General features: G+C 33.6%; 1 protein-coding gene across 1 annotated transcript in view; it reads right to left on the bottom strand.

Annotated features, from left to right (window-relative positions):
• The window catches only part of LOC118282473 (cell adhesion molecule 3-like), a 268,442-nt gene that overhangs the window by 30,513 nt on the left and 210,465 nt on the right, over positions 1-27,464 (bottom strand). Inside the window, exons 6-8 of the mRNA XM_035603555.2 lie at positions 16,638-16,799; positions 13,549-13,665; positions 12,991-13,168 (exon numbers count right to left, since the gene is read on the bottom strand). Of these exons, the coding sequence (XP_035459448.2) occupies positions 12,991-13,168; positions 13,549-13,665; positions 16,638-16,799 (457 nt within the window). The remainder of the gene's footprint in view (positions 1-12,990; positions 13,169-13,548; positions 13,666-16,637; positions 16,800-27,464) is intronic.

The raw sequence follows: 27,464 nt of genomic DNA, 5'->3' as shown, positions 1-27,464 counted from the left end.
CAAAGCTACTGGTGAATGTTCAACACAACTATAAGATGTCATGTTTCATCGATATTTTGTAGAGCACTTTTTTAGTAAACAGAAAAAAACTTCGAACTAAAGAAGAAAAGGGTAAACAAGAATAAACAGCCACACACCATGATACCGCAGGCGATTATACGAAGAAAATTGTCCGAATACTTCCAAACAATAGGAGCAAACAGCTTCAGAAACATACCAACGAAAATCTGCATGAAAATCAATGACTGAGCATCGTAATACCAAGCTGGTTGTTCCAATATCGAAGGGAGGCAGTTGCAATGTCATGCAATTACCTACGTGTTCACAATATGCCAGTCACTGTACGCAGTTCCTTCTACTCGAGAGATTTGTGGTAAGGGTATGTTCTCTTTTAGTTAATCTTAGAGGTTTGGGAATTTTGAGTTTGATGTTGGTGTATTTTAAAGTGTTTATTTAGTGTGTAGTTTTTTACCTTACATAAATGATATATGTAGTTGATCTTGTTATACACCCCTTGAGGTGTACAAGTTTATTTGTGACTTAAACATAATTTGACGTAGAAATTGTTTCGATTTTGTTAAGAAATTAGTGTTTAAAATTGTTTGCTATATATGTATATACCTAACTTCTACCTTTCAGAGAGATCATCATCATAATCATTCAGCCAAAAGACGTCCACTGCCAAACATAAGCCTCCCTCAACGACTTTAGAGGAACTTTACGGTTTAAAAACTCAAATCATGTATATAAAAATGTTCCATATACACTATAATCTGCATAGATCCATTTACATCGCCATTACATCTACTAGTCATGAATAGCACGCATCAGTCCGACATCAATCAGGCACTTTACATTCAAAAAGTAAATATGAATTTTACAACAATAGCCGTGCAATATCCGGCTTGAACTGGTTTCAACTGGCGCGTAGTGTAATGGCGTATCGATATTCTCAAATCGAGATTTCGCTGAAGAACGCTTGATTGCTTTTCTTTAATGCTGATTACTAAATAATGATTACGGCGTATGGATATTTTTTAACATTGTAATAATTGAGATTACTGTTTGTTTGATCGTGTAGTGAATCTTGACACGAATAAATAGATCTCTATATGAGTGAAAATAAGGCACGTTTCGTTGGGTGAGTGAGGTTACCGGAGGCCCAATTACCCCCCTTCCGAATCTTCTCAACACCGATTCCCCAACAATCCTTAATTTCCTAACCCCCAAAAAACCGGTAACGCACTTGTAACGCGTCTGGTGTTTTGGGTGTCCATGGGCGGTGGCAATTGCTTACTCTAAAAGAAACCTTATTTAGGCTACACCAAACACTGGAATAATATAACGCACCAACAAACAAATTTTGCAACAAAAAATACAAACAAAAGCAGAAATACCAAAACAAAGGTACAAACAGCTCTCTATATCATGTAGTAACAACTGCAGTAGGCCTCAATTCACACTGGTTTTGCGGGCTCGTTCACCAAATTCGCAACGTGCGCTCATTTCGATGAACGACATCGGTATATCGATGCAAATGACCCGTACAGCCGGTTCATTATCATCCACATCGAAAATTAATTCTCCACGGGATTTGTCGATTGTTAGTTAAACTGTTTTACATCAAGCATTTGACTGTGTACGTCACGCTGACATGTATTGAAAGTGGTTTTAGTTCTTGATTTTGAGTTTTGTATTATTAATAGTTTATTGATTAATGTAATAGTTATTAGAAAACGACGGATAAGTATCGGTACAATTATGTTTTCAAAAGATTTTATAAGGTTTCCCACAAGGAACTATCTTAGGACCATAATAAATTAAGGTAATGTTTAATAACATCCTTCATTTAATTCAGTAAGTATACAATTCCACACCTACAGTTATATTCAAGAATACAGGTATCACTTGATTACAAACTTTCACATCAACAAAATTGCTAACTTATACACGTATGGAAACTATTTCCAACGTTAACTAAGTAACATCAAACCAAACATGCTCGAGTACCTCCTATCGGAACAGAAATGCCGATCTAGCTCTCCAAATCCCATTAAATTTCAATATAATATTAGTTGAGTTTCAAAGTCAAACACTGCTAGGGAATCGTCGGAATCTATCGCGCAATGGAAACGAAGCCTGTGGACTGGAATATGGTAATGTAAGGACTCACATCGCAATGTATGCAAGCTTGTTTGTATTTGTAAGAGGTATTGGTAAAAGAGGTACTAGAGTAGTTTCGTTGAATAGTTGTGATATTTCTGAGTTACGTTTATTTATTCGTGTTTTGTAGATGTTGTTTTATTTCAATTCGGGTTGAGGTAAATATTAAAGAAACCTTAATTTCTAAGTAATGATTTCCCGAACGAGAATGAAATTAGAATTATATTGGTTTTTAATCCTCTTTGTTAGTCTGTGTATATTAATTATTATATTTTACGGCTTATTCACGTGACTATTTGACAAAGAACTCGACTAGGTCGTAGTAATTTATTAATAAAGCAATACTCACTCACTACGTTATTGTAAACAAAACAGTCAAATTTTAAAAGTGTATGTATTGTTAGTTGTCCTAAATAAATAAATGCAATGCAATAAAACCGTGGATAAAGAGTTCCTAATAAACAATATATTATTTATTATTGTTACAATTTCCCATGATCAGTTTGCAATGTAAGCGGTAGCTTGTTCAAATTGACTGTGCAGCTTATCAAAATTTGCGTTAATTATGACTAATGTGCAAATGATTAATTATTATTAGTGGTTACAGTTAAGTTCATTTTGATGGCTAACATTACAAAAATTAATTATAAACGCTTTGTTAGAGCTAATATTGTCTGATGTTTACAAATAAATACAATTGGAACTGGGGCATACAATTAAATTTTGTGAACAAATTATTGTGAAAGTTGAACGCCATTGTTCGAAATCATATATTATATATACTTTGTTGTCTTATATCACGCTACTATGAGCTATCAATACTCGACTTACAACAACAGATCTATAGTTACTTGAATATTTAACAGAAAATTTCAATGGAACCCAACCCTTTGTAAACGAACTTACTGAAGAAATAGAGAAAATAAACTGACGACGAGCGCTGGTACAAAAGTTGGGAAGCTGCCTTAGTGCTTCTGAAATATGCAAAACGGTTCTTATAGACATTATCTTTGGACCTATTATGCAGACATAATCCTCTCAGCGCCGTAAATAAAAGTAATGCACGTTTTATTAATTATTCAGAGTGCATCGAGCAAGCACTTCTCGAGTGGTTTGAAAAAGTTAATTTCCATGTCTTTGCTCAGCTCGTGTGGATTTAGTTTTTTCGTTTATTTATAAGAGTTTTAGATTAAAAGTCTCTTGGGTTGTTTGAGATTCAGCTTCGGTCGGGGATTGAATATTTATGTTTTTCTTCCTTTTGCTTTTTTTAATGTTATGTTGTGTTTGTCTGAATATGTAATTGGATAACGAGAAGCTAGGGATACCTGTTGATTTTTTGCTTTTTATTTCATGAATTTATGATATGTTTGTGAGTTCTTTGAATTATTGATTTGTTGTTTCTATTACTTTTATATCCAACGTCTAGGACATGTTATAAAAATGTATTCGTGATTGGTTTTTATATAAAAACGAAATTGTATGACACCTATCAGAAACTTAAATATAAAGATCATTTAATGAAGGTCGATGGCCAAAAAGACCTTACTGACTGGAAAGCAACTACATTTTGTTTTAAAAGCCTTGTAACTTTAATAAGCATTCACATATGCACAAAGAAATAATTGATTGAACTTGAATGACCTAAGCTCTTTGATGTTGAAAAATACAGACCAAAATATTAGAAATTAAAGACAGAAAGTTCACATTTGATTTCATGGAATTTTGATGGTTAATAAGTTAGAAATTTAAAGTAAATAAATGCGTTATTCATTTGAAGTTCATTTTCTTTTTAAGTCATAAATTACAATAAGCCGTTTTCACTGATGCTAAACTGTGTAGCTGTGCGAGTGTGTTGTGCTATGAAGATGCGCCGCCGCAAAGTAACTCTGGTAGGCTCTGCACATAGCTACACCACTCGCGACCATCTATAGGGTATATCCGTAGAACGCATCTTTCTATACAAAAAATATCTTAGTTTCCACCAGTGCTAAGCTATGTGTAACAATGAATATGATTAGTGGAAGCCAAACGCATCCACAGCAATGTAGCATAGAACGTCTCCGGTGGAAAAGTACCCTAACACGAAGAAGTGTAGATCCAAAAACCTACACCAAATCAGTTGATCAGACTTGACCATGTTTCATTTTTTATTAATATTGAACATAAAACATATTTTCAGTAACAACGTTAATATCTGATTAAATACCGCCTGATACTGATATATTTATTACGTTACTAGCTTCCGCCCGCGACTCCGTCCGCGTGGATGTCGGTCTTCGCGTGGATGTTATATTTCTCCATTTTGAGTAACTCTAATAATGACATTTTATAAATATCTATTGGAGCCAAATACGGTGAGCCCCATAATAATTAAGGGTATCCCTCTACTGCTGTTGAGCTTGCGTTCTGTAGTATAAAAGTGAAAAAATAAGTATTTTTTACGTATTTTTCCAGGATAAAAAGTATCTTATTTTCTGCCCAGGATAATAAGGTATAATTATACCAAGTTTCATCGAAATCGTACCGTTAGTTTTCACGTGATGCCTAAACATACAGATAGACAGACAGACGGACAGACAAAAAAAAATTAATCACATATTTGGGTTTGGTTTCGATCCAGTAACACCCCCTGCTATTATTTTTTTCAATATTTTCAATGAACGGAATTGACCCTTCTACAGATTTATTATATGTATATGTATAGATAAACCTAAATACCTATAACTACTATAATTAATAATACCTATACCTATAATTAATAAAAGTACCTACGCTTTTACCTACTTAATATTATTGTAATTCATGTATGTCTTTGGTGTTTCTGTACCGATTTCTATGACTCTTTTTTATTAAATAGGTAATAATGTGAACATTTTTTAATTAAGGATAAATGGGTACTATAAACGTAAGAATAGGTAGACAAATATAATCAGAAAGCTCCGAACTGCTAAGCTATCGGGAGTTATACGTGTTATTGTGAGTCAACTATAAAAGATAGACATTTGCTGTCGTGGAATATTTTTTAAACAATTTTAAGGAGAACATTTCCGTCATACATAATTTCTGTGTAGCTTTAACCATTAAGGCTGCACACGCGACGGAAGCTAAAAAAATGGAGTAAGTTCTTCTGTTTTCCCTACATTTCCCTTCACTGCTCTGCTCCTATTGATCGTAGCGTGATGAAAAGTATACTATAACCTGCCCAGAAGTATGAAGAACAATTGTACCAAGTTTCGTTGAAATCTGTCGAGTGGTTTTTGTTTCTATAAAGAACATACAGACAGACAGACAGACAGACAGACAGACAGACAGACAGACAGACAGACAGACAGACAAAAAAATTTCTGATTGCATTTTTGGAAACAGTATCGATCACTAATCACCCGCTGATAGTTATTTTGGAAATATATTTCATGTACAGAATTGACCTCTCTACAGATTTATTATAAGTATAGATACAGATATAGATTTTTATGTTTTGATTTTTGAAATAAAAGCTATCCTATGTCATTTCTAAGGTTCTAAACTATATTTGTACCAAATTTCAACCAAATCCGTCAAATAGTTGCGGAGATTAATGGTATAAGCATAGAATATTGTTCGACGTGATTCTTTAATTTGACATAACTTTTTTATTTATGATCCGATTGACATGAAACAAACACTAAATGTAAATTTAAGCATCCCACAATATATTCGTGAAAACCGCATCCAACTCGGATCAGCCGTTTCTGAGATTAGCGCGCACAGACGAACAGACAAACAGACAAACAGACAAACAGACAAAAAAAAAGTTAATTACATTTTTGGGTTCGACATCGACATAACAATAACCCCTGCTATTTTTTTTATTTTTATTTTCAATGTACAGACAGCACTTTTCTACGATTTTATTATATGTATAGATATAATTAATAAGTACACCTATCCGCAGCTATTTAATTACGGACTTGTAAAATTTCCTGATTATTGACAATTAATTATGACGCCATGTTAATTTTAACTCTCTTTAGCAAAGTTCCAAAATATTCGTATGTACGTGGAATGAAATATTGAATCGCTTTTGTATTAATTTGTTTACTTCGATAACTTCTAGGTGGTTTTGTTCGGTTGGTGATTTTTAAACATAGTAATGTTTAAAAATATAATAAAAAATTTGTATAAGTATATACTGATACATTATTATTAACAGATAGGTACATATCTAATCAATAATCAATTTGTTTTCTTTTTGGACTTCACGGCTGGCGTGGTGACTGAGCAACCTGCTGCCACGTTACGTGTAGCGGGTTCGATTCCCGCACGGAACCACTCGGTGTGATGTACAAATAGTTGCTTCGTTTGTATTTGTTAACGCCACGACACTGGTGAAAACACTAGTGTGGGGTATTTAAAAAAAATGTATATCAATTAATACAATTTGCAAGTCCTATCAAAAATTCTGTTTTGTTTTTTGTGTATCTAAATGAAACGAAATGTATTTTTTAAATGATGACGCAACGCCGTTCATTGTACTCATTCACGGCGTAAAAAATACATGTTACGCTCCCTAATCTACAGTCACAATTCGATCTCATTGTTGGACATGTCATAAATAAAGCAAATTCACACATAACAGTAACATACCGTCAAAACATGACAGCACACAAAAGCTCGCATATTTTCCCCATTAAGCAGTTTACAAGCCTTTTTTACCGCCCATACAATAAAATCTCTCATTTAACAACACAACTTGACAATCAACATGTCAGATGAAGTGCGAAAAAAAATTCCACAAACAAAAATTGAATAATTTTTATATCTCGCTATGCAAACACTGGCATTATTGCCGTTTTATATGAATAAAATGGCGTAAACGTCCGGACTGTTAGGTTATTGCTTCCGTTTAAGCGCGTCGGTGCTGGTAGAACAAAAATGTATAAAAATGTCTGCGTGTATTGTTAATATGGCTCATATATTTCTTGTAACTATTGTCTGGGTTATATATGCGCGGTGCGAGGCAATTGTTTTTTTTTTTAATTTTTCGGAGGAGCATTCACAGGGCTACAAAGCTACAACTACTTTTTTCGGTTTCAATGGCGGCCATGACTTTTGTTTGAATTTGGAATTGTTCAGTTTAGAAATGAGTTTTTGTTGAGTTACGGCTCGGTTTAATTGGTTTTTTATTGCTAAAAGCTATGCTGTTAATCTTTTTTGGAATTTTGTTGCGGAATGAGCATGAGTGAATGAGTGTTTATTTATTAGTGTGCATATAAAGGAAAATGTATAATAAAGATTTTATCAATTACTTACGTTGATGAATTTGTTACTGATATTTAAAATATTGGCTTTGACACGTGTTTATACTTTATACATAATTATACATAATGTTACCTATTTATTAGAAAACTTTACTGACCTAACAGTCACTACTACACCTTAAGTACGTATTGACTAACCATTAAATCAATTAATTAAAGTCTCTGAAAAAAATAAACGAATAAATGATTAAGCCATTGATCAAAAAACAATACAAAAGTCACTTTGTGACTCCTACAGGGCCTACAGTCGGCATGGGACGGTTAAAAGAAATATCCTTATTAAAAAGCTTTGTTTTGTAATTAGGGGGGTGCCCTACTCCAGCGAATCATTAGCGTAATAATGTTAATGGGTAGCTTTAGATAGAGGTGGGATGCTTAAAAAATATCGAGACTGAGAACTATGGATTTTGTAATAATAAGGGTAATTATTTTTCTATCACGAGGTGGCGCTAGTGAGACCTAAGATTCTTTAGTCTAATGAGCTTAGTTACAATTAGCAGTCAATTAGTAAACGAAAAAAGAAAGTAAGTAAGGAGATTTATATTTTTTAAATTGATTTTTAGTAGTTACTAGTATTTTGATTGCTTACCCGGACATGTGATTAATTAATTTTATTTTTCAAAAACATTGCTTAAGTTTGTTTAAAAATAATTATCCATTCGAAGCTACACTTTGCAATGCGCACCTTGCAAACAATAATAGTCTGACCGTCAGTATTTATTGACATTTCAAAAGTACCTATTTATGGTTTAATTGGAATAAATGATTTTACTTTGACTTTATGGAGTTAGAATATTTCAGAACCTAGTACTAAGATTATCACAGATACCTAAGCATTTTTTCACTTAGCAATCCAATCTAAAATTAGAAACATTTCAAATGCTAAAACTCTCGATATCGATACAATAGTCCAAGAGCTCAGTAATCCAGTGGATCTCACTTAACAAAAAAAGTGCGAAGGCTTTTCGCGAATTTTTCGTCGAAAAAGAAAACGCGATAATTCCTCGTAATGAATATTTAATTATTGTTTTCGTTTTTTAACGTTTTATCGTAAATTAAACTTAATTATCTTATTGCTTTACACGTTTTTCTACTCCGTTTCAGATTAGTGGGTTTATGTAATGTTTTTGCCTTGAAAAGGAAGATATTATTATAATTATAATACACAGACAAGAAGCGAGCTTTTGTACGAGTTCTTGTCGGTTTTCTTTAAAACAGGGGTCCCTAGGTGGTGGACCTTCATCTGGTCATACATTAATAGACCCACTCATAAAAATAGTGTAATCTTTAATTTGATATTATTTTTTTTTTCATGTTGCGGATATTTTTTGTCTATTGCGGACCACTGGTGGTGAGCGGACCCCCGATTAGGAACCACTGCTTTACTTTCAAAACTAACTGAATCATTTCACCATTTCTAAGAAATACATTTTCCGACTTAAACCTAAATAATTATCATAGAAACGGTTTCAAACACAAAAATATTATTCAAACTCCACAAAACCATTATATACAAGAAAGGCAAAGACCCAATAATTTCTGCGCTGCAACGATTACCGTCTCCAGTATTGTAGTTTCGATTATTACAAAATGACTGGCTTAATGTATTCCGTCTAGACATTGAAATCTATGCACCCTGTATAAGTTCATCGATACATGGATACGGTTCCGATGTTCGTTTGTTTGTACTTGGTAATCACGTCTAGACGTGTAAGAGTTTGTGCACACTGTACAACACGACACGAGAGTAAATATTTAGGGGATACTGATAGTAGTCCCGTTGATCTTTTAGGTCGTGTAGTAGGAGCAGATGATTAAGCAAATACAGGAGATGCCATAACGTGAATGTGTAGTAATATAAGTGAAAAGCACATTCAAAATATGGAAATTTTCATTGTTTTTGGGGACTGTTAGATGGAAAATAGAGAGGGGCGTGGTTTGTAACGTCTCGCGTTCCTCTAAAGTGTCACGCATTAAGTTAAAGGGAAATCCAGTTATGACATCCCCTTTTTGTATTTGCTTCAGAACAGCCAGCCCTCTATGGCAAACCTTTTTTCAGCAGCGGCAGTGTAGAAGAGACCAGTAGAAGAGTCACATTGTCGAGCAAAAAAGAGTTTCATGAGAATTGAACAATACAGGTAAACACATCTCACCTACGTCCGCTTGTCAAAATGTATGCTGAATCAATTTTTATGCAAACACGAAACCGATAACCAAGTAAATTAGTAATGAAACCATAGCATAACAGAGTTTGCGGTTGGCAAACTATTGCGAACAGCTCAACAATTCAATTAGTCGCCGGCGCCAGGAGCGTCGCGTGTTGTCAATGTTGACGACTAACTAAAACGACCGATAACTATCAACTTGTTAATGATGTACTAGTTCTGTGCTGTGGCTGTGATTGCGTAGTTATTTCTTAAGGCCAGTACCCTTAGTATGAGTTTGCTTTACGTTTAAAGTAAACGAAACGAGAGCGTGTTCGGCGCTCTAATTGGTCGGCTCGAATAAACCAACCAATCAGAGTGCCGAACGCGCTCTCGTTTCGATTATTTTAAACGTTAAGCAAACTCGTACTAAGGGTACTGGTCTTAGGTACATAATAGTCTAGTATAGGTATTAAAATGTTTGGCCACTGAAAGGTCTACAAAGAGATGAGTGGAAGGAGGGTAGAGAGGCCTTTGTCCAGCAGTGGGACGACCATGACTGAAAATAAATATAAAACAATAATAGATATTAACCTAAGCTCGTTCTTCTTCTTCACAGTAAAGGGACTAACGTGTTTTTCTTCCAACATCAGTATTACTAGAATGTAATACTTTCTAGAGGTGGGCTGAAAATTCAGTTGTCTTTACGTGCGCCTACTTCTAACACAATACACCTACATGTGAACTTTACGAAAACTATGTCTCGTTTTGATGATGTTTCAAGGTTAAGAAAACCGTACTGCGTATATATACTGAACGAACAATTCATATTCTTCAACATACATACAAAAACCCAGTCGTTTATCGGGAAGCCGAAAAAAAATCCACCATTTTCCTATATTCCCAGTATATTCGCATGTAACATTTGACATTGACATCTACGCAATGTAATTTACAAATATCTGTCGTACAAATAGGTAGTTACGTACGTATCGAGAGGCGATGATATGATGCCGATACTAATATACAACAACAGCCTATGTTTTATTCAACTCTTAACATAGTAGCAGTACATAAAGCCTGGTTTGTAATGGTAAAGAAAGTAGACATGAAGTGAAAATGCGAGCCTATATAATAGACCAGAAGCTGATGCATAAGTTTGAGTTTTCCCTTTTTGTCACCAATTAAGCGGATCTGATTGCAATTTGTTTTGTCAAATATCACGTTGTTATTACTGTTAATGTCAAGAGTAAAATCGCAAAGTATGCTTTAATCGGTTAAAGTATAATTTGAGATTTTCAGGGATCAAATTCGAAAACTCATATATGAAAAAAATCTGTAACATATAATATATTTGAGGAGAATTATGATGACAACTCCAGATAGGACATCAATTACCAAGTAAACCTAAAATCTTATTACCAAAACAGTCCTACAACTTAAGTTGCCAAAGTCACACGAATGCAAATACGCGATAATCCAGGGTGATGCGACGGTACATCCGAGCTATTTGCGCGCTCACAAACAAGAGACTACAACGCAAGCTACGCTAAACATTACCTTTGCTCAGTGGACCGGAACGTTCACAGTCGACAAACATCCTCAATGCTAGATACCAACACTAGCAAATATTTGAGTGATTGCCTACATATAGAAGGATTTGCCGATTTGACGTTCCACTAACTGTTAATACTCGTTATTGCTGAATATCCATATTGATGCTTTGTGATTACTTTGCGCGTTTTTGTGGCATTTTCATTTCAGGTACGAGTAATTTGTATTTTTCATATTTTGATATAAAATGATGCTTATGTTGTCCAAACAAATAAAATTATTCTTTATATTATTTCTCCTCTAAAAATAGAGGACAATCTGGGTAGGTCCTATAGATAATAAGTATTACCCTAGGCAAAAATCCGAACTCCAAAACTCTAAGCTCTTACTTAAATATTTTATCATTTCATCACAAAACCCTGTAGTTATATTTGTTTTACGTTATAAGTAGTACAGGTTTTAATAACTTCCCAATTACGGATATCAAATTTATTTTTGTTCATCGATTTCGATAAACATGAAACTACAATCAGGTTCATGTTTATTGGATGTCGAGCAACTGCCACTTAAGTTATGCAATTCTTCGTACAATGTTGGTTGCTTACAGTCCTGCAACAAATCCTTTCATTTCTGATTCGATCACGCAAGCAAACTTTGTGATACTCGATTTTAAATTAAATTCTATAAATATTGGTATATTTTTGTGATTTTCTTTATTAAGTGGATTTATTGTTATTTTAAAATCACGCATTATTACTATTGTTAGATGTAGAAATAATAAGCCAAACAAAAATAGTTATAAATCAGATGTCTTCTAGCATGTGGATTTTAAATAGACACGTAACAGACTTCAATATTTTGTTAGTTATGCGATGTTGATAGATAGATACTACCTACTAACATTATTTAAAATCTTTGGACAAAAGAAGAAAATTGTAACAGTGAAAAAAGAACCTTATCGGGATAAAATAAAGTTTCCAAGAATTCAAGAGAGCATGTTCAAGTAAGTGTGCACAACGATAATAGTGCAGTTATCGGCAATCTTCCCAACTGCTTGCATATTCCCCAAGAACAGTTTCCATCAGTAAAATAATTATGTTTACAGTGTATTTTTTGCATTTTTCACATATTTGCGAAGATGCAGCTTTCTGGAAAACTTCTCGTGGCAAATTGCACTGCAAGTCGGCTGCTACAAATATTTGAATTGTAGAGTGGGATTGGTGTGCCTTCTACGTATTCAAACGTTGTGTTTACATCGAGAAATAAAAATTCTTAGCGATTCGCCACTCAAAGTATTCAACCGAGATCCAAAGTCTAAATCTCAAAGAAAACTCATGGAGAATATTGGCCCGGTCTGTTCTTGTTGAACGAGGGCAATTTTCTAGTTTATTTCCAGTAACAGGTACTGCATAATGTTGTTTATTGGACCGTGACGAGCCGTGAAAGCTTTCGATCCGTTCGTGATTAATGTCGAAAAACGTTTTAAATGCTCCGATAAAAGCGATGATTTATACGAGTCCGAGTGTTTTCCACGCGCACTAATAATAGTATTTATAGCATTTATTTCACTTTTATTGCTTTTCTGATATTGAGTTTGGATTAACTTTTACCGCGTGGGACATCGAACGCGACTGCTGAAACCATTCTTTTGTTACTTATTACGAGTACTTCATTATTTGTGAGTTGATTCTTATCTTATTTGTTTCACGAATAGTGAAAAATAAGAGGACTTTGTGTGTGTCGTAAACTCACCATAGAATTGGAGATAGATAGATATATTTACTTTATATAAAATACTAAATATTTTCTTAGCTTAGGTCTATCCATACCTCCTGCTGAATCCCTGGTCCCAAGGACCGAAGCGATCTGAGGCCGCTCCTCATTGATGACCAGCTCGGCTTGTTCGCTGTACACCGAGTGGACTGTGGAGATGCAGGTCAGTCGTAACTGGCCTCGCTCGAAGCTGTCTGGCCTTACCATGAAGGATAGTTGGCTTATTGAAGCCACCTGAGAAAATAAAGTAAGTAGTTTAAATAATTTTAGTCATAACGGTCTTAGAATTTTAGACTCTAGTAAATCTACAAATAAAATTGTGCTTGGGGACATAGGAAACTATTTTCGTATCAGTTAATTTTGTTGCACTTTCTGGATAGATAAAAGAAATGAAATATTTGTTCCACAAGTTATTTGTTTTTTTTTTTAGTTTCAGTTGATTACGGTTTCTGCTATGTGACAATGACGTAAGTAACATACGGGTGTAATTTTATGTTAAAATCAAAGACAGCCACATTAAATAGGTCTACAGTTACAGTTCACACTGATGTGATGTTAGTTTTAACATCACAACACTCTGTATAAGTTTGCTTTTAAACAAATCGGGTACGTACCTTATTAGATGCCGCTACAGTCGGCATGGGATCTGTGGCGTCTTCATCTATAGAGCTGTCGTGATGTCTGGGCGAAGGCAACACGACCGTGTCTTGACTTGGTAATAATTCACCCTCCTGTAAATAAAATGCTTATTAAAATGTGCTTCTAGCTTGAAGTCATTTCGTAGATATAGTGGTTGCAATTTTTTGAGCTTTTGCAAAAGTACCTATATATTGGGTTGTTAGATTTTGAATTTGAGACTATGTGTTTTTGAACTTGTTTCTTTGATGAGCAAAAAGTACAAGTATTAGATTAAAACACTGTTTAGTTGAAAGTTTGAGATCCATTTAAGTCGGAATCGTGACTGGTTTTAAATCTGATATTATACCCGGTATACTTCGTAAAACCTCATCAGTATAACATAACTGGCAAAAATGTTACATTTAATATGTAACGTACGCCTCCCACTTTTCTACTCCTTAAGGGAATAAATTGCCAAGTTCACGAAGCTTAAAATAATAAAAGAGCATTCAAATTCAAATATCTGAAAGTGTTTCTTGAACTGTCCTCCTTTGTTAAGCTAATTAGAGAGTTGAATGTTAGCCGCCACAGTTCGACCACCGGCCGAGGCACGCGATTAGCGGTGGCTTTAATACCGCAACAATATTAACTCTGCAATCGTTTGAAGTAAGTGTATTTAAAATTATGTGGAAATACCTCGCGTTTTTTGTTGGTGTACCTGTTTCTAGTCTGAGGGTGCTTTTCCAACAGAGATGTGCTATTATGTTACGAAGACGTAATAGCTAAACAATGAAACTGTGTGACCGTTACCACTGATACTAAGCTAAGTAGCTGTGCGAGAAGGTTGGGAAACCATCCAGAGTACAAACAACAATAACACGTACCTATAGCACGCATCTTTCTATATAAAAACATAGCTTAGCTGAGTCCGTTTCCGCAAATGTTAAGCTATGTGTACCATATAATATGATTTGTGGAAGGTAAACGCATCCACAGCACTTATTCTGTTTTTATTTCACAAGTTACCCTGTCTTGTCTTTTCTGTGGAGTAATCACAAGTAACACTATGAAGTGAACGATCTTAGGTTAGATAGATCCGTACGGAAAAAGTCGATGTGAGACCCACATATTGTTGTTACTTGTCGAGGTGCGATGTTCATGTGAAGTTATAAGTTTGTGAGCGTACCCTAGAGAGTAATACTAAATAGAGTATACAAATACATCGCTGTTTAGTGTGTAAATGTTTTATAAACAGTTTTTAAGCCACAGTTAATGGCTAAATAACCACAGTGTAACATTTGTTTACTTCCTCGAGAGCGTTTGCCAAAATACTACAATTTCACCGCCCATAATGAATATGTTCACGGTGGCGAGACGATTGAGGGCGAACAGCTTCAGCATCACACCATTAATCAACGTCAGAAACCAATTAGAGGGCAATATTTGTTCTGCGGCAGCCATGTTTTATATTGAAAATATTAATACTTGTAACCCCTAGCTGATTGTGCGTGCTTAAATGAATGTAGGCCTTATGGTTTAGGGATAAGGACGTTATTTAATAAAAGGGGTAGTTTCAGAATACTTATCGACAGTTTCACAGGTTCTGGATAAATACTATCTACGGAATAGGGTAGATGACTAATTTTTATTTTATTGTCCGTCTTAGACACGTATTTTTTATTATCTCACGGATTTAAATATTTTCGAAGATAAATTGATTTGAAATATTGGGTGATGTCCCCTTTAGGTACATTTTATAAGTAGAAGTGACACGTTTGCACCCACTCCTAAATTTTTATTCGTTTTATCTAAGTCTTGTTTTCTAATACGACAAAAAAAATACTAGTCGAATATTTTTTCATTACCTAACTGACGGACGTAATAGATTTTTAATTTTCATACCCTCATCATCCCTATTACTAATGCTGATTAAGCTAATACTAATTAGTTCGATAATAAGAATTATAATCGCCAAACTAGGTATAAAACTGAAGCCAAATATATGTTAAGAAGGTTCAGTTTTCTTTGGCAGACAGTATCTTGATTCTTGGATCTGACCTTTAAGTAATACTATTTAGCGTAGGAACAGGTCAACATGATATTAAATTTCCTAGAAAGCTTAGCATAATATCTATACCAATTTCCTAAAATTTCTCTATATAATATTGTATATACACAAAATTCTCTGTATTATTATAACCTTTAGAATAGTTCGTAATCTCTTGTCCTTAATTTTGTCTTGTCTTCATTCATTCTTCTAGTCTTCAAATTAAAAGTGCCCTTAACCGACGAGCATGCATGGAAAGATTGAGGACTGTTGATGAAGCGAAAGAGGTATGTAAGAGTCGTAGCAATTGCTGTTCATTGGTCTCTGTCTGCCCCCATGGGAGACAGGCGTGAAGTTATGTATGTGTGTATGTATGTCGTGTGACAGTATTGATAAATTATAATTGAAATATTTTGGAGTAATACGTAATCTCTTGTCCTTAATTTTGATTTAGTGTCCAGTTGTTTTTTTTTCTGTATGGGCTATGGAAAATGTACGAAGGAAATTATATTTTTTTATTTTTATAGACGTAAGCGTTTCATCTCAAAATGCTCATTATTATTTGATGTACATTCCGAGTATTTTAATGAGATGTTTTATAATATTTTTGCTTACTGAGCAAAGAGGTTATCATTTTTGCCTACATAATTATGAATTTTACAATTGTCAGTTGGTTTTAAGATGCTCTAATGTATTTTTTTTATTCTAGAATATGATTGATTATTCTAGAATATAATAAGAATTGATTATTATAAATTTGAACAAAAAATCTAGCTACAAAAGGTTATTAAATGCTTATATTGACAAACTACTGACTAGGTACTATTTTTTATTCGTATGATCTAAAATATTTTGAACGATTTAAATTTTAAAACGTATGTGTATGTAGAGATACGTTTTTAAATTTCTTTTGATCAGAAACATATACCGTTCATATAATATTTTATGAAAAAATAGCATTTATGGCCCAATTTCTGACATCATAATTTTTAAGCACAAAAGCGAATTTCTGTCATAATTTTAAAATATTTTTCGTACCTGTATGGTATCCACAAAGGGTCCAAATGCCTTCCATGGGCTGAATATGATGTTGTTGTGCTCATCACCAGGAGTTGCGGTACTTCTGAAGTTGTGGGGAGCATCTATTGACACCACAGGACTTGGCAGGATTCTCTGCTGAATTATTGGCTTGCCTTGGATCTGTGGATAGAAGAAATTATTTTATTGTAATTTGAAATATTTAAAGCTAATAATGGGGCGAAAAGTTATTATTTTTGCTAATTGTAATTAGTTTTATGCAATTAGAAAGAGGTATGAAATAAAGACCCAGATAGATCCTAGTGGGGGTTATGTTTTCAAAAAGACTAAATCTAAAAACTAACTATTATGTTTATTTTATTGGGTAAATACAATTGTCGATAGTGTTATATCATTACAAATACTAATTAAATTATGTTAATGCACATTGACACAGGTGAGTAATTGTGCAATTCTAGTATAGTTGACAATTCTGGTCTTTTCAGGTCTTAGAAAATAATTTAATTTCTTCTTAGATATACTAAATGAGACTTCTAAATGAGGGTATTATTTTTGCAGTAAGATAAAATCTGTCAACGTTAGCATTGAATAAATATAAGACTGAAGGACAATTCAAAAGGCAATTCTTTTTGAAATCATCTCTGAAGTCCTTAATTAGATTTTAGATGATAGGAGAAAATGCAAACTATGGAATATTGCAGTATTGTTGACGGTTCTTTTCGTTCATTCACTCTTCTTAGTCACCAAATGATATTAAGTATTTTGGTTTTTAGTCCTTATAGCATTCATTGATAAATTTTATTGTAACTTTCGTGGGACATACGAAATTAATTATTCAGCGACGAACTCGACTAGTTTCAAGCCAAGCTGGAGGCTCACATTCATGAGCATCATTCCGTGACACATAACACGGCAACTACCCCACTGTTACTGGTCAAGTTCCTCGTCAAACAGTTACGTGAGTAAGCTTCTAATATAATAATGAATCCATTGATAAATTTCTGTAAACCGGTTCGTACAAGAATCAATTTATTTTAGTTGTCAAACATTTACAGGAATAGGTTCGTCGATTACTAAAAAGAGGACATATTAAGAATTTAAAATAAGAAATAAGTTTTGGGCAACCCGGAGCGGGGCTCAACCAACGACAAACTAATAAATTAAATTGAATTTTTAAACTTTCTTCAAAAGACCAGAATCCAAAGAGTATGAAAAGGCTGACTAGAATACCTATAACCACTTTGTCCTAAAAAAAGAAGAAGAAAGAAAACTTGCCCTGTTTTAATTAACTATCAAGTTGACGTAACGGCCGAACACACTTCGCCTGACGTCCTTTGCGTAGTTTTAAATTAAAAACTTTGTTCAATACCTAAGTAGTTACAGAAGAATTAATTGGTTCAAACTTGTTATAACCAGAGAGAGTCGTCAGTCACCGTAACTAATGGTACAGTAATTTTAATTATGGTTTAAACATTTTTGGTTAGTGGTTCGGGAGCATATCTCTGTTCTTAGATCTTATACTTAGTTTTGAATTGAAGAGTTTGAAGTTTAACTAAGTTTTAGTTATGCTCCTTGTTATACTGAGAAGTTATCGTTCGTTGTTATTTTATTGATAATGTGTTGGAGTGCTTTGATTTTTTGTATAATCTTTTGTTACCATACCATACTATACCCATATTCACTATAGAAAAAGTAAGTCTGCATACAATTTAGTACATACCTATTAATTAGTTTCGATGCAAGGTAATCTTTTCAAGAAATTATTTAAAATAATTTGTATGTCGGTATAGAAAATAAAGCGGTTATACATGATAAGCCGTTAACATAGTAATTAACACGCATACTTAAATTGAACTTGGTACATAAATCATTGAAATGAAAGCTTAAGACATCTTAACTAGGAGATTAAGTGACCATCACAATATAACTCACTCAAAATTTCAAATAAGCACATTTCTCATACAATAGTAGAGAAACCCTTTACAAGTAGAGTAGACGGTGATCAGTCAACGTTATATAGAGTCTAGGCGTCTCTAGATAGAGACGATAGAGATGCGGCAATGATTGAGTGTTACATCGCTCATTGTCGACGGAATGCTTTACTGGTAGAGATGGGATGGTTGAAGTTTATCGATAAATGTGAAGTGTAATTTTGTTTTAGGATTGTTTTGTAAGGCATCTTGTAATTAATATTGTAATTCATCTCACTTAATCGCATTTTAAAAATTTAATATTTTAAACGGTTTGTTCTCCAGGGCGTGGGTGCTGTAAGCAGAGGTTTACTTTATAAATGTGACTCCCACATTACGCCATTTATATTATAAAATGTATCTGACATTGTATGAAGTATTTTATGTTTGTCTTAAGTAAATAAAGTTTTCATTTTTACACGAAGAACAATAAAATTTAAAGTTACATTAAGATAAAAAAGTAACAATAGACGAGACTAAATTCTGTACAAAAATAAAAATAATCCACTCGATTCCATAATAGACAGTAATCGTAAACTCAACCTAAAAACCTGTCATTCATAACAACACTCACTTCAATAAACATTTAAGTAAGCATAAAGTAAATCAGTAGATATAACTCGCGAACGGGAACTAGCATGAAAATTATGTTCAACATCCAAATAGGCCATAAATTCGCATCCACTAATACGCTGACAATAACATTATTGGCTATGATTTATTTTATCGATAGACTGCCTCTTGGTTAAGTACTCACAAACGTGGGTGGAAAGTAGTTACTGTTAATTTCCCAGTTGGGTAAAAAATTATAGGAGTGTTTTTTTATGAAATACATCGGATAACTAGTAGGCTTAGGTGATCTGTCTACTCGTTTGCTTATCAGCTTATAATTGCTTAACGATACCTAATGGTAAGCAATGGGCGCTGCTCATAGACACACCAAACACCAGATGCGTTATAAGTGCGTTGCCTTTTGGGGAGATTAGGAATTTGAGGATTGGGAAGATTGGGGAGGGGGGTAATTGGGCCTCCGGTAACCTCACTCACACAACGAAACACAACGCAAGCGTTGTTTTGCGTCGTTTTCTGTTAGCCTATTCCTGCCAAAGCATGGCTCTCCCACTCTTGTTTGTTCTAGTAAACTAAAGTCCAGAATCTGTATCCAGTTTATCGTAATAACAATACTTTTAATACATTTGAAAAGGCACTGATGTGAAGTTAGGATTTTCACTTGTCATACCTTTCGGGAAACACAAAGCCCGTTCTTATTAGGATTCGATTCACAATGTCAGATTAACTTGTTTTTAATTTAAGTAACGCATATTTTAACATATTTATTATACAACATATGTATAAATATGAGTCAGTTAACTCAGTAGCCTTATCCAAATATTGTGAAACAGGTTTTTATGTTAAGAATATTATTTAATTGTTATCGACAATTTTTATCGATAACTTGTTAGTTAATCCCTACCTATCGTGCGATCAATGTTGGGGTTTATTATGAGCGGAACTGTCATCGGATGCTTATTACGTCCAATTGCCTCATAAATTTCAGTTCCTACAGCCTACTATGGTGTGAAACATTGTTTTGCCGTTCATTGCTGTTTTACAAGGAAAATATTTATATTAAGTACCACTGTGAGCGGTAATGAATGGTGAAATGAAAAATGGTTATTGCTACTCTTAATTTGGTATTATGTTTAATTTATTTGGAAGGTTTAAGAATTGTAAACTGGTATGAATTCTTCTTTTAGTATGGAGGTGGAATTATATGAAGTGTGATTTGTAACTATCAGGAAAATGTGAAATGAAGGAAAGCCAAAGCCAAAAGAAAATATGAACATGTTGTTTTCACTATAACTCTATGATATTTAATAGAGTATCAATATGTAAAATAGCTACAAAATTGGTTCCTATCACACTAGACCTAATAAACAAACACAAAAAGTTAAAAGTCTTTTGAAACATACCAATCATAATATCACAAGCGTTGTATGATGATATCACATTTGCTTCACAAGTTTACTTATCAAATAACCTCTAGCTGAACTCACAACCTCCGTCTAGTAAGCTAGGGTTATTACAGACAACCAGAATCCCCTATTAAAATAAACTATAGAATATAATGTTCTCAATTTCATACATACAACGTACATTCAATACAGTGTTTTACCTAAAATAAGCTTTTATATTGGAATCTAAAAACAGAGCCCTTCAGAATGAGAGTAAAGACTGAAACATATCCCCCTATTATCGATAATCCATTCTAGCTTGTCCAATTTATTTGGGATTAACGAGATTGTTAAGTATATTTGGAATTGGGTATACCTAATTGGAAAAATACTGGCTGCTACTGATAATACTAGAGTTTTCTAAAGATAATATGGGGTGGTCTTTTGTTTCTTTTACGAATTTTGTGTAAGGAGGTTTTAATTTAATTGAGTTGGTTGGTACTAAAGCAACACCTTTGTTCTTTTGTTTAATTCTTAGTATCTTTTTACTTATTTACTAATCTGAGGACATCAACATGATTATATTGTCAAGTACATAATGTATGTGTAACCTCTATGAGTCATTTATGCTGTTTATTACTCGCTTTATATGTTCAAGCAAAATTCAACCTTGCAAGTCGTTTTTCATGACTCAAATTACGTTTCATGTTTTCGAGTATCAACTAACACTTAAGAAGTAATAAAAATAAACTAACTACTGTTTGTAAAAACTAAATATTTTCTCCCCACGTCGTGCACGCTACAATAGTTTGGTCCCACAGTGTACCGCCTAATTCGACACATGTGACATACCTACCGGAACAACTTTAAGTGTACACTGCCGTTGACATGTTTTCATGAGGGAAACTGTGACAAATCTTTCGGTGCCTTTGTCAAGTGTTTTTATATGTGATCACATTTTTTCAGGTTCTGCGACAGTTATTGAGATGCTCTTTAAGCTTGCGTTTTGCTACATATGTACAAGATTTAAGAAAAAAATTAACTATTTCGTTAATTAAATTGTTAATGTTTACTACCTCGTTAGTCGAGTAGTCGCAAGTATGGCAAGGCGGGCATACGGGTTCGATTCCCGGCTCGTATATGGGAATCGTGTTCTGTTACATGGGTCTTATACAATTGTAATGCCGTAATGTGCATTTAGCCAACCCCTTTGGGGCTAAAAGACATGACGATTGAAATCGTTAATGTTTTATTTAATAAAATTAACGTCCGTCACTTAGATTTTTTCCTGTATCGTGGGTTAAATCTTTATTCTTCTTACTATGGACTACCATATATTGTCATTTGTGGACCTTAAAAATATCACAATACAGAGCACTCACTGTAGCAACCTCCCTATTATTTGTTTACAAAAACGTAGTAAAAAAAAATCTAAATCTGATTGTTTAAAATTTTCTCCACGTCCGTGTCGCGGTTGCGAACGCTACAATAGATTTGTTCCGCTGTGCATCGTTTTATTCGGCGCGTGTGACGTGTACGATAGGGGTGTTATGCATGTGATATTTCGGATCTGGATAAAGAACCAGATATAGATATAGGTTGTTGAATTAGTTTGTACGGGTTTTAGGATGCTTTTCCACCTAAGATGTGCTATATAGCTATGCTTCGAAGCTAAGCTGAACTAAGTTAAGTTAACCTGCAAAACTGTGTGACAGTTTAAACTGATACTAAGCTATGTTACTGTACGAGGAAGATGCCTCGCATTGCCACCCTTAGTATCAGTGCAAACGGTCACAAAGTTTCACAGCTTAGCTATTACATCTTTGTAGCTACATAGCACATTTCTGGTGGAAAGTTAACAAGGTTTAAATGGAATAATGGTGTTGAATAAAATATAACATAAGTAAGAATATTTTTTTTTGTATTGTACCAAAATAGATGACGAGACCTAAAAAGTATTGATACTAAAAAACAAAGATCTTTTCAATTCAGCAGTAGGTGATATACGATATACGATTTTCTTAGCGTTCGTTAACAAATTTACTTACACTATAAAAAAAAAAAAAAAACATAAAAACACTCTCACTTTTTTAAACAACATCTTTATTTATTCGGTCGAACTTAAATTGAGAAAACATTGACCGTTGCTCGCTTTGTCCACTGATACAATAAATTCGTTGTCAATTTTTACAGAAAAAAAAGAAAAGAAGAAAAAAAATGTCGCCGTTTTTTCTGCTTATCCAAAAGTAGCGGACAGCTGAAGTGTTCGTAGATTATTTTGTTTGAAAATATAATGTTTTATTTACTTTGATGTTCAGAGACGAGACGTTTTATCGACGTACAATAAGACTTTGACTTGCAAAAAGAATACGATTATCTCGTGAAGTTTTGGCTTGTTTTTGTATTATATTGTTATTGTTTTATGTGAGTACTAATTATTAACATACCTATTTTATACAATTTGATAGAATTTTGGTTATGATGTCAACTGTACACTTTGTATGACTTTACTTTACGTTTAAAGTAATCGAAACGAGAGCGCGTTCGGTGCTCTGATAGGCTGGCTCAAACAAACCAACCAATCAGAGCACTCTTGTTTCGATTATTTTTAACGTAAAATAAACTCATACTACTGTATTGAACATGCCAAATCGTTATTTCAATACTTATATTTGACAAACATGTCGATTTTGTGGTGATTGTAAATAGAACAACTATAAAATCAATTCAAACCATACTTAACCTTTACTAAAACCGAAAAAAGATTACTACACCACGATTTCCCCAAGATATCTGGTTGAATATTATAACGACGTGCCCCAAGGTAAATGACATCAGAATAGAAAAGAATAAAATGGAATTAGCAACACAAAGAGGCAACTTTGGACGGGACCGGAATAAATTTCTCATACACGACTTCTGTACAGGCCACAGAATAATTAGTAAAAGCAGTATTACAAGTTTTGAAAAAATAAATGGGTTTTTTGTAAGGTTAATATTAATTGAGTGTTGTTTAACATTGGTTTTTGGTTAGTATTATGTAAGTATAACAATATTTCAAAGAGATTATAATTGCACAGTCTTGAATAGTGTCCAGTGTAGGGTCATAGGCTTTTAATTTTTAAGGGGGAAAATCATCCAATTATTTCTCCCGCCTTGGGATAAAACAGACTCTTACTGACTAAAAACCAATCCGTTCCTTCTCCTGCTTTGAGACGGAGCCTGAAAAAAACGTGTTTCGTTGTCCGCAGATCCGGAATGGTCATAAGCTTAGAAGCCTAGCTAATGAGACTCATAACTCAATTGGTGAAAAGTCTTAAATAAAACATTAGGAACTAGTTCATTTAAGAATTATGTCAATACTATAGAGTACATTTTTCACGACGATGAAAATAACTGTGGAATCATCAATCTAATTACAAACCACCATCAAATAAAAAAATAATCATCCAAATATCAATGAATAAAAAGAAAATAATAATATAACAACTAAAACAAAAGGCACCACATTCCCATTGTCCTACTCATATCATTACTCTATGTCCACCGCAACTGAAACTCCTCATATACATTTAAAATTTATAGCCTAGACCTAGATAAGTCTAAAAAATGTGACACAGGTTTTATGAATACATTTTAATGAGAACTAGGTTTAAAATGAAAGAAAAATAAGTGCCCCTTTACTTAGAGACGGGTTAGTTAGGTACCCGTTTAATTTACGTTTTAAAAAGGTTAATTTATAATGTTGAGATGTAGTTTATGATTTAATAAAATTTGTACTATCACACTAATATTATATTAGTTTGGATGTTTGTCCATCAATCACGTTGAAACTACTGAACGGATTTTGATGAAATTTGGTATATAGATATACATACAAGTATACGGACTGTCTCGTTGGTTGAGTGGTCGCAAGTGCGACTGCCGGACAACGGGTCTCGGAATTACTGGGCTTTTTTCGTAACCCCCCTATTACATAGGACTTATAACACACATGGTGAAAAGTGGGTGTACATTGTATAGCGGTGTTACGTGCCGTAATGTGCACCTCCGCCTACCCCTTCAGGGATGAAAGGCGTGACGTTGAACCAACTGGTATACAGACACGGTATGAGCTGACGTAGGTGATAACATACTTTTTATTCTTCGGGAACGTGGGCGAGGCCGCTGGCAGAAGCTCGTATCAAAATAAATATTATCAGTACTACGTATTACGTAATTTTCATATTATGTACATAAGTAATTTAAGTAAAATGCTGGCGATTGTCTATGTGGTTGGGTATTTTGGTTTGCCATAGAATTATAATGTGTTTCAATATTACCAAGTCCATAATCGGTAACATTAATAAATTCCATTAATAAACCACTAATTAGGGTTCTAACAATTAGCTGTGTTATATTTAGATAAAATAGGAGTGAATAATATTATTTATGGAATATTTCTTTTAAATGGGCCTTGGAAGTAAAACGGTAAACAATAATACACCAAACGAATTGTAACTCATAACACCCATCAAGTTGAAGGAGAAACAAAATTTTATTACACTTATAATTTGCTTCACAATTCTAAGAAGAATCAGTAATTATTATTTTCCAATACAATTCCTCGTATAACACGATTTGTAAGATTTCAATACTCAGAATAAATTAAGATTATAATTGAATCGTTACACTCAAAGCTTTAATCACTGTTGATTTCCAGGAAGGCTTTAAGTTTCTGTACCAAAAAGTCGTTACATTATTACATTTTCTGTGAAGTCTACTTTTCCATATTTTTAGCTTTGCAGACGAGTGACTTCAAAAGACAACTGCTGAGCTAAGTTCAATTCGAATCAGGTAAAGTAATAAATATCTTATTCGATCATTTGAAAATTTCTCAGTAGTAGCACGGACTTAGGTATTGAGGTAATAGGTTCACCTTTATAAGTTTTAGGCCAATAGGCCCAATTACCCCCCTTCCCAATCCCAGAACCCAACCCTTAAATTCCTAACCCCCAAAAGATCAGCAACGCACTTGTAACGCGATTGATGTTTCGGGTGTCCATAGGTGGCGGCGATTGCTTACCATCAGGTGATCCATATGCTCGTTTACCGGCTTATACCATAAAAAACCTCTACTACATGAAAGTCATGACACAGCAGGTAAAAAGTAGTTATTATATTTATTTTCAAATTAATTAAGAAACATGACAATTACTACTAACTGAACAAATTAAAGCATTCTATTGAATAAATGAATTACATTTCGACCTGGTAGGTAATTTAATTTCAGTCAAAAGCCAGCCCGTACCTTAACAAGCTAATTATCAAATTTCCGAATATGAATAGGTATATGTTCATGAGTTCAGATGCGGGTGCAACACTAGTTTTGTTAGTGATAGGGATGGTTCGGTGAAATATGAATTATAACAAACTCTTTGTAGTTGATAAAAGTTTTTGAAACATATTTTAATTTAATTTTAAATAACAAGCTTGATAATTTAATGTGACTGACATTATAGTCATGATAGTTGATTTTATTTTATTTTATATGCAACTGAAAATAAATTTAAATATCAATTATAATGGTTATCGACTTACTCACGCAACTGTTAGACGAGGCAGGAACACGACTTTCAGCTGTGACTGTCGCCGTGTCGTGTCACGGAATGCTGCTCATACATGTGAGTCTGTAGCATGGCTTGACGCTAGTCGAGTTCCTCGTTAAATAATTACATACGGGATTAAGCCGATAACTTTAATAATTAATTTATGTCTTACGAAAATTTAGCGGTAATAACTTGCCCCATCTGAATATTGGACAGAAATCAGAAATTGCTTACATGAACCAACCAATGATTAAGACAAACTCAAAAGTCTTGATTTTTAAAACGATCAACTTCAAAAACCTAATATATTTTGTTGTTTCTAATAAATAAATACTCAATAGCAGCGCAAAGTTTACTTAAACACAATATTCTCTCAAATCAAAAAATAAAGAAACAGCTCTCAATATTGATTGACTTAAAAAATAAACATTTAGTGTACACATTTAGTTTTAATATCAAAGGTGAACGTTTCATACATGAGTGGTTCACAATACGTACATTATTAGGCACTATTATGAAGCGTATCACGCGTGCGATCCCCGTTATATATTATATTATTATAATATATGCGTGATTAACATCATTGATATTCATGGAAATCTCACTCTAATCAATTTTCTTTCATATTTCCCACACACCGTCGTATTTGCGGTTTAGGGTTGGTAAACCGATAAATGTGTGGGTTACCGGTAAAAAAATTGCCGTAATTTATTTTATAATTATTATAAAATGGTTTAATTTTCATGTATAGGTTCATAACAGTGACATAATATTTTTATTGGTTTGTGAAATTATTAAAAATTAAAGATGTATTCCATAACACATCTTTAAATAATTTCATATAATTTTTAATTCTAACAACAAGATAGTTATATTCCGTTGGTACAATACTCAAAACCATACTTTATCAATAAATAAGTTAATAAATAAATTGAACTAACAAGTAAATTGTTAAATTCAATTACAATTTAAATCCAAAATTCCACACACTCAATAAAAAAAACTAACAACCCATTCTTTCAACAAAAACACGACACGACCAAATAAAAATTCTCACTTCAAACAAAAATTTACAGTTTCATCCTGTAATTGGAAGTGGCAGCCCTAGGTGTAAACAAGACAATAATTCACGTTCTACGACACATATCGAATAAGTAATTCTATAAAGTCAGAGGCAACCCTGTGGGAATAGCAGAATAATGCAACACGTTGTACGCTGCCACAAGAATACAAAAGGAGGTTTCATAGGTTTTTCAACAGGGCTTTGTGTAAAGATGTTTAGTTTGGCTAGTTTAAGGTTAAGTGCGATTAGTT

This window comes from Spodoptera frugiperda, chromosome 20 (genome assembly GCF_023101765.2).
Source record: "Spodoptera frugiperda isolate SF20-4 chromosome 20, AGI-APGP_CSIRO_Sfru_2.0, whole genome shotgun sequence".
Lineage (NCBI taxonomy): Eukaryota > Metazoa > Arthropoda > Insecta > Lepidoptera > Noctuidae > Spodoptera > Spodoptera frugiperda.
This window is presented reverse-complemented; position numbering and strand designations above follow the sequence as displayed.